The sequence below is a fragment of the Ranitomeya variabilis genome, chromosome 3 (assembly GCF_051348905.1).
Source record: "Ranitomeya variabilis isolate aRanVar5 chromosome 3, aRanVar5.hap1, whole genome shotgun sequence".
NCBI lineage: Eukaryota > Metazoa > Chordata > Amphibia > Anura > Dendrobatidae > Ranitomeya > Ranitomeya variabilis.
The window spans coordinates 74,411,488-74,420,855 of NC_135234.1; the positions used below are offsets into that span (position 1 = coordinate 74,411,488).

Here is a 9,368-nt window from a genome sequence, read left to right on the forward strand (position 1 = left end):
TCAGCAGGTTTTACTGTGTAATCTGATGACAGCACGGGGCTGACACAGATTTCAGGTATGTGTCACTTATCAGGCTGTGCCCTGTTTCCATACAATGAAGGTTTTATCACCTAGAGATAATCACTGCCAGGACTTGTGCCCCTGGTCTGACCACACCCCCTCCTGTGATAAGCAGCTCACTGTCTATATATAATGCACATACAGAGCCTGGTGTGGGTGGGGTTAGCTTTCTGAGCTCTGCTCCATGCTACATTTAAAAACTGATTGTGTCACAACTATTGCACCCAGTAAACTAAGTGATACATCGCTGGAATCACGATCTCTTTTCCCACATTATGCTGTGCTCAGATTGGGTATCAAAAATCTGGTGACAGATTCCCTTTAAATAATGATATATAAAGGGGTTTCTGGGCTGCATGCTTTCTTATAGCATTAACATCACAAGGGCTCTCTAATTACTATTCTTTTGCTAATCTCCCTCCTTATGGCCCCCACTGACCTGAGTGTGGCACTACAGTCCACACATAGCCTTCCTTCTCACTTTTTCTGTCATATATGGGACATGTGCATTGTATATACAGTGTGTCCCTACGGTGGTCACGTTGTGTTGGCAGGTTGTGACACAAGAGCAGTAGGGTCGAACTTTCGGTCGAAAAAAAGAGTGTAAAGGGGCCGTGCACAGATGAGAGCACCGCCGCAGGACTCACATGTACCAGTACTCAGGGCAGACAGCAAGGGCAGGTACACAGGACATAGGCACATCACAGAGGGGATCTGATAAAACCACCCCTTTAATGATTGTAACAGATTTAGGAAGAGGTTGCTGTTTTTATTTATTACCGTTTCAAATCCCCTGTGAGGGTGGTCTGGGAAGCCCGCGGGTTTGCCCCCTTTAAATTCATCCAGCATCAGAAATGGATCCAAATTTCTTAGCTAAAATAAATTGGAGCCAAAATTAGAGAAATATTAGTATCAAAATGAACCAAACTTAATACAACTACTGGGAAAAGATAACACAAAAGTTAAAAGATTTCTGTAAAATTTTAACTATTTGAAAACATTTTTGAAAACTTGTCAAAGTTGGAGGAAATATTTCACAAATATCGGCCATGTTTTTATAAAGAACAGAATCAAATGAATTTTAGAATGTATCAGTGTTTTTCCACTGTAAAATGTCCAGTAAGTGACATCACAGCGATCAGTTTGGTATCGAATACTCTTCCGGACATCTGCAAAAAAGTGAGGATAGGATTCAGTATAAGAGATATGGAGAGTGTAAGGATGGTTTTGTTTTTTTTTGTAGGCTGTGAATACATCATACTGGATGGAGAGTTGTGGTAGGACCATTATACTACATAGAAGGTTGTGGGGGGACCATCATACTGCATGGGTGAGTTGTGAGGGAACGGGGACCATCATACTATATGAGGGGATTTGGGGGGGGAACCATCATACTGTGTACGAGGGCTGTGGGGGGGACCATCATACTGTGTACGAGGGCTGTGGGGGGGACCATCATACTGTGTACGAGGGCTATGGGGGGGGACCATCATACTGTGTACGAGGGCTGTGGGGGGGCCATCATACTGTGTACGAGGGCTGTGGGGGGGGGACCATCATACTGTGTACGAGGGCTGTGGGGGGGGACCATCATACTGTGTACGAGGGCTGTGGGGGGGGACCATCATACTGTGTACGAGGGCTGTGGGGGGGGACCATCATACTGTGTACGAGGGCTGTGGGGGGGACCATCATACTGTGTACGAGGGCTGTGGGGGGGGGACCATCATACTGTGTACGAGGGCTGTGGGGGGGGACCATCATACTGTGTACGAGGGCTGTGGGGGGGGACCATCATACTGTGTACGAGGGCTGTGGAGGGGACCATCATACTGTGTACGAGGGCTGTGGGGGGGACCATCATACTGTGTACGAGGGCTGTGGGGGGAACTATCATACTGTGTGCGAGGGCTGTGGAGGGAACTATCATACTGTGTATGAGGGCTGTGGGAGGGGGGACCATCATACTGTGTACGAGGGCTGTGGGGGGGGGGAACCATCATACTGTGTACGAGGGCTGTGGGGGGAACTATCATACTGTGTGCGAGGGCTGTGGAGGGAACTATCATACTGTGTATGAGGGCTGTGGGAGGGGGGACCATCATACTGTGTACGAGGGCTGTGGGGGGGGGGAACCATCATACTGTGTACGAGGGCTGTGGGGGGGAACCATCATACTGTGTACGAGGGCTGTGGGGGGGGAACCATCATACTGTGTACGGGGGTTGTGGGGGGGGAACCATCATACTGTGTACGAGGGCTGTGGGGGGGGAACCATCATACTGTGTACGAGGGCTGTGGGGGGAACTATCATACTGTGTACGAGGGCTGTGGGGGGAACTATCATACTGTGTGCGAGGGCTGTGGGGGGGGAACCATCATACTGTGTACGAGGGCTGTGGGAGGGGGGACCATCATACTGTGTACGGGGGTTGTGGGGGGGGAACCATCATACTGTGTACGAGGGCTGTGGGGGGGGAACCATCATACTGTGTACGAGGGCTGTGTGGGGAACTATCATACTCTGTACGAGGGCTGTGGGAGGGGGGACCATCATACTGTGTACGGGGGTTGTAGGGGGAATCACCATACTATATGGGGTGTTGTGTGAGAGGAATACATGACGTGACAGCAGAATAGTGACTGCAGCTCTGTGGATGACGGGAGTAGCATGCTTGATGTAACGGTAGGATAACGGATACAACCCTAGAGGTGAATTGAGTATAAGACAAGATATAAACAGCAGAACAGTGACTGCTGCTCCGGATGTGAATGCAGTATAAGATATGATGTAACAGCAGAATAGAGAGTGCTGCTCTGGATGTGACTGGAGTATAACCCATTGTTGGTACTGTGGAGTTGATTAATGAGGATGCAGAATTGCTAAATAGTGTCTTCAGCCCTGAATATCCCAGAGAGCAGCATGCTGGGGATGTAGTCGATCCCAGTGCTACTAGTACATCATCTAATACATTCAGGTGTCCAAATGTAGACCGGGTCCAAACAAAGCTGCATAACATCAATGTGAACAAGACCGCGGGAACACATGAGCCGAATCCAAGGGTTCTTAACGAGAAACTATTGTTTTACTTCCTCCCCCCACACAGAAACCAATATTACATGTGGAAATAAGCAACTTTGTAATATATCTTATCATAGAAATCTGCTTCTTTCTCATGGACTGAACATTGATTCTCAAAATTCTAACTTTATGGAAAAAATTTGTGTTCAGTAAATAGAGATTTTCCAGTTACTGAAATAGGAGATGCTAGTTGGTGCTCATAAAGTTCTATGAAAAACTCTAACTATAGTTTTAGGCCACGTTCACACGAGCAGTATTTGGTCAGTATTTTACCTCAGTATTTGGAAGCCAAAACCAGGAGTGGGTGATAAATGCAGAAGAGGTGACGTGTTTCTATTATACTTTTCCTCTGATTGTTCCACTCCTGGTTTTGGCTTACAAATACTGAGGTAAAATACTGACCAAATACTGAATGTGTGAACGTGGCCTTAAGATCACTTGAAGAAAAATGTCCGTTGTTGACTCTAGATCCTCCATCCATAGAACTTTACAAGCACCAACTGTCATCTATCTCAGTAATGGGAGAATCGGATTTTAACTGTATATAGATCTTACAGATGTTACCCATGGAATGAAAGGAGAAGAAAGCAGCTAATTTCTCTGATGAGATATTTTACAAACTTGTTTATTTTCACACGTACTATTGATTTCTGAAATAAAAATTAAAACACCAGATACTCTTTAAAGCACTCTGCTCAGTTATTGCTGGCCCCTTGTAAGCAGCCGGCGGGTACGTTTCTGGATAGGAGGTATGTGTCCCTGAGCTTACGGAGGATTTTAGTATGAAGTAATTTTTTTTGCCTAGTCAGATATTTAGGTGGACCGAGGGCCCGGGATTTAGGAGTGACTGTGGAGCCCGGGTGGGAGGGTCACTGCCGTACTCCACTCCCGGCTTTAGACCGCTGCCTCCGGGTGCGGCTCTAGAGGGGATTAAAAGGGGGACGAGCGTGTGTAATACAGAGGAGAAGGGGAGCGCCGCTGGAAAGAACAGACCGCTGCTAAGCAGTGATGTGCTTATTGGGACTGCTAATCACCTGACGAATGAGCATAATACTCGTTCATCAGGTGAAATGATCTTTTGGTCTGGAGAAAAAAAAAGATCATTGTTCTTGGCAGCACATCACTGTGTAAACAGCGCTCGTGCTGCCGAGAATAAGCCTATGCGCAGCAAATTATATTATACAGACTGTTCGCTGAGTGTGGTCAGCCTACAAAAATGGGTTATTATAGAAAGCCGATGCCGGTATGTGGTCGCTACACTGCACATTACGCAGGGTCATCGGCTGTACGGTATACTCGGATCCTATAGTGTATATGTCACCCTACAGTAGATCTGTGCTCCATTCTCCATTGTATCTTCTTGTATTGTGAAAACACGAGCCGCCATCTAATGATTCATGTGTCTGGATCGTTCCCCATGTTTTGTTCACAATCAGATTCACCAAGGACGACGGTTCAGGGTAATTGTGTTTTGCATTATTGACGACCAAAATGAAGAAAAAAGGTTGGTTGGCACTGAACGTACTAAGGATGTCCGTGTAGCACTGTTGCAGCTGTGGAGCAGTAGTGTGCGGGGAGCAATGCTTCCTTCGGGAGTTGTGGTGGTGCTCAGCCGTGAAAGACAACATATCCAAAATGCAACGCCATAGTAGAAAAGAAAATGCAGCACTCACCCAATAATACTTCCGTTGTTCAAGTTGCTTTTAATCCATAAAGATCAAACTTTACAAGCAAATGCGGTTAGGCTGGGGCATGAAGGTGAAGAGGGAGCGGTGGAGACAAAACAGACGACGGCCGTTTCGCTCTTGCGAGCTTCACATGGACCCGTAGAAGCTCGCAAGAGCGAAACGGCCGTCGTCTGTTTTGTCTCCACCGCTCCCTCTTCACCTTCATGCCCCAGCCTAACCGCATTTGCTTGTAAAGTTTGATCTTTATGGATTAAAAGCAACTTGAACAACGGAAGTATTATTGGGTGAGTGCTGCCTTTTCTTTTCTACTATGGCGTTGCATTTTGCATTATTGACCCTGCTGCCAAGTTTCGCCTACAATAGTTTGTTGATTCGAGGGATCACGCTGGGGCACAGCGGCTGGCAGATACACCGCAGAGATTACGTGAATCACTACTAGGGAGTAGGAATGGCAGAATATCAGGAGCCAGCACTGGAAAATGTAAGGAGCCCAGCTTAGGAAAAACGTACGCAGCCGAGCTTAGGAAAAACGTACGCAGCCGAGCTTAGGAAAAACGTACGGAGCCGAGCTTCGGAAAAACGTATGGAGCCAAGCTTAGGAAAAAGTGTTTTATCATCTGATGCATCAATGAATGGCTTTGGGAAGTTAGCAGAAAGATATAAAACTCCTACCTCGGATCTGCCAATGCTCCTGCGGACACGGGCACCGACTCCCTCCAACTGCTCAACACTCAGGACGACTTTTGTCACTTTTCTTCCTGCCATTCTTGCAACCTGAGACAGCATGCACGAGTCCGAGTCTGGTCCTGGAGGTTGTGATCTGTAACAGGCACCAAAAGGGTCATCTGCTGGAGGCTTCAGTGTTTGCTCCACAAAGGCCGTGCGCGCCAACACAACAGAGCAAAAGGCAGGAAATTCCAAGTTCCCTGCTTTGTTTTCTTAACTAAACAAGTTGGAAATGTTACCAGAAGTAAAGACCTCCCAAGAGGGAGCCATGGATTTATTCTACTTCTACATTTAAAGAGAAACCTAATGGACAAGATAAAAAGATGTGAGCAAAGCCAAGCACACTGGAATATGACAGTGTGTAACTTAGGCTATAGCAACAGGAGAGAAGTTGGAAGATTTGTGACAAATAATGTAAATAAAAAGAAAATGTTTGGGTTTTTAGATTTAAAGTGACTCTCTTGAGCCACCACTAGAGAGCACTAGAGAGCTTACTGCATACTGAGCTACACTGTGCTCAGTAACAGCACAGTAATTAGGCGCCATCTAGTGGTGAATGCAGGAATCCGGCATGTTATCCTTGTAATATGTCTGTGCAGGGGATTAGGATCTCTCTATCAGAAGAACAAATCAGATATTATCATAGATATACTATATATTAATATCTGGAGACATCGGTGCACATTTACTTTTATAGAGCAAGCTCTGGGAGCTCCATCTGCTCCGTGCAGCAGGGTGCCGGCTGAATAACTGCTGCTGTCTATGATCAGAATGGTCATCAATCACGACATTAGCATTTAGTATGAGGGGTCGCTTCTGATTTCCATCACCCCAATGGCATTGTCATGTGCCATAGTATCCCAAGGTCTAGTGAAAGACCCCGTAGACTGCATAGGATAATAATAATTGTCCAATATAAATGATCAAGTTAGGTTCAAGTCCCCTTATGGGACAAATAAGTAATGTAAAAAAAGGGTTAAATCCACCCTCTGTTCCCAAAACTTGAAAAGCAAAATATATATAAATAAAAAAGTTACATATTTGTCATCAGTGTAATTTTCAGAACTAATAAAACATCAAAACATTTATTCTGTAAAGTGACAACTGAAACAGGAAAAAAAATAGAAATCACTGTTTGTTTGTTTTTTTTTTTTGTTTTTTTTTTGGGGGGGTTATTGTAAAAGAATATGGTCATTGACATAATTTTTTAAAGGAAACTTGTCCCTAAATACTATTAACTTGCAGATATGATTGATCTGCCTTCTAAAGCCATGCGGCTGCCGCAGTATGGCTGGCGAGAGGAAATTAACTTTGTCTTTGTTCATACGTTGCGTTTTTGCTGCGTCTTTTTATGCAAATTTTCAGCTGCGTTTTACAGTACCAGCAAACTGAGATTTCAGAAATCTCATGCACACAGTTTTTTTTTTCTGACTGATATTGAAAACTGCTGCTTTTTTCCAAATTGCAGCATGTCACTTTTTTGCAGCGCTTTTTCATCCATAGGAAATGATGAATAAGTGCAAAAACGCAAATCCTAGTTCATGGGAGAAATATTTTTGCATTAAAGGGGTATTCCCATCTCCAAGATCCTATCCTAATATGTAGTAGGTGTAATAATAACAATATTAGCAAATACCTCCAATTAGAAATGAAGTATAGTTCTTCTGATTCACCATGTTGCTTACTCCATGTGCAGGGCATTGCAGCAGCTTAGGTATGCAGCATAGTTTCAACCAGTGACAGCTAGTTATTAGTGGTCATAACCATGGATACCTAAGTTACTGCAATGCCTGCACATGGAGTAAGCGACATAGCAAATCAGAAGAACTATATTTAATTTCTAATTGCAGGTATTTGCTAATATTATTATTACACATACTACATGTTGGTATAGAATCTTGGAGATGGGAATACCCCTTTAAATCTTTTCAATGTATAATTTGCTAAAATGCAATTCTTGAATGTTACCAGGAGGGGGCAGCAGAGGCAAGCAAGGCGTTTAACCATTTTTACCTGATTTCATAATTATTTTTTTTACTTGTTTTTTTTTCACGGATGTATTTTGAGCTAAAATTAAACCACAAAAGACAACTTGAAAAAAAGATGCAAATCACTTGAGAAATTTGTTGCAAATCAAAAAGTCACTAATTAAGGATCATTCATAGCGAAAAACTGTTGGGAATACAATGATGAATCGGGCCCTATATCTGTATAGGGGGCCTGGCCTGTGGCTCTCCACCTACACAGATGCCTCCCTTTTTGACAGGTAGATCCTGTGGATGGAAGAACAATTCTTGTAACCGGATTACCCCTTTAAAGGTACTCTTGAATTTTGTCTTTAAAAGAAGGCGAGTCTCGGATTTAGGCGCGTGGCTTCGGGTGTGAGGACTGTGTAATGAGGAGATCTCGTCTGACAAGTGTCGTGGTCTGTGATGCCCGAACCATCTACAGGTGTCCTGACCCAAACTCAGCAGCCTCATGTGAATGGCAGAGAATAAGAGCATAAAATACATAATATCATATACAGAAAGCTTACAGTGTGCACAATAATGATAGAAACTGCAAGATTGTTGCAAAGCAGAAGGGAAGGTGAGGCCTACCTGCTCCCGGGGAGGGCTGGGGCACAGTGAGGAGCACTGGATCCAGCAGCTTTCTATAAAGGCTGGGAGAACCTGATCACCATGATTCAGCAGAAATTGTGCACAGTAGTGGCGGAGTCAGCATCCCATAATAACAGCAGTACAAGCTGCCAGCCCCGGCTCACTATTAGGCTGCACAATTTAGTGTCTGTTTACAGGAGGATCATGGGATCTAGCAATTGTGAATGGTCCTGAAACCTCAGGGAGTACACAGGGGGGTCACGTCAGGGGAAACCACAGCGCCGCCCCCAGTATGTGCACCCCCGACAGCCGCTGTTCCCTCTAAGCTGTGCACTCTGGAAATGATAGAGTTAACTATCCCATCTGGAGCAGTTCGGCTTTAGAATGCGTTTTTTAACTCTTTCCTATTCAAAGGTTTACACTCTCTATAGAATTCTAGTGTGGAAAGAGTTAACGGAATATTCTACAATGACCGCTCGGAATCTGATCCTTTCCAAACGTCTCATATGCAGGGTGTATAGGGTGTAATATAGAGGTACACCTGTGAGAGACGCTATACCTGGGAGAGTATAAACAAGGAGCTGCTGCAGAACACAGGAAGTCCCTCCTCTCTGTGACTGATGGGCAAAGGAGCCAATAAGAAAGATCTAGTGTAACTATGGTAACTGAGTACACAAAACCGAGAGCTCACTACATCCTCCATGGGATCAGATCCGCCATGGGATCAGATCCGCCATCAGAAAGTGTTAAATCACAGATGTTTAACCCCGTAGCTCTGTTCGTATCGGCGATACACTATGACCCGACCTATTAAAGTCTGTTAATTTTGACATTTAGCTACTCTATGTGTATTATCTCAATACCAGTTGTATTATGTTACTGTATGTGAACATGGGTGGTGAAAAACAAATGAAAAATCAAAATCAAACTTGTACAGGTTCACTTCTTGTGACCACAATCATGCGATATGCATACTCCCAGCCACATACAATCACGAGACATATGTAGCCTCATTCAAAACAAGTGAATTGAGCAAAATAGTGCATTTCTGATCAATGTGGTTGGAAGAATTGTATACTTGGGGTCACATGACTGGAGTGGAGATTCCTGATAGCGTGTGTCCTGAGTATTCACAACACTGCAGTCACATAGAAAGACTGCAGATCTTCGAGCCAAACCTGGACATCTCCTTTAATTTTCAGTCAATCCTAT

General features: G+C 44.5%; 1 protein-coding gene across 3 annotated transcripts in view; it reads right to left on the reverse strand.

Annotated features, from left to right (window-relative positions):
• PIR (pirin) overlaps nt 1-8,770 on the reverse strand; it is a 53,452-nt gene extending 44,682 nt beyond the window's left edge. The window contains exons 1-3 of one of the 3 annotated variants that reach the window (XM_077294180.1): nt 8,716-8,770; nt 5,503-5,650; nt 841-933 (exon numbers count right to left, since the gene is read on the reverse strand). In XM_077294180.1, the coding sequence (XP_077150295.1) occupies nt 841-933; nt 5,503-5,616 (207 nt within the window). In that variant the 5' untranslated portion in view covers nt 5,617-5,650; nt 8,716-8,770. Of the gene's footprint in view, nt 1-840; nt 934-5,502; nt 5,651-8,156; nt 8,659-8,715 lie in introns of those variants that run through there. The other 2 variants (XM_077294181.1, XM_077294182.1) reach the window with 2 other exon arrangements.
• Nucleotides 8,771-9,368: the final 598 nt, after the last annotated feature.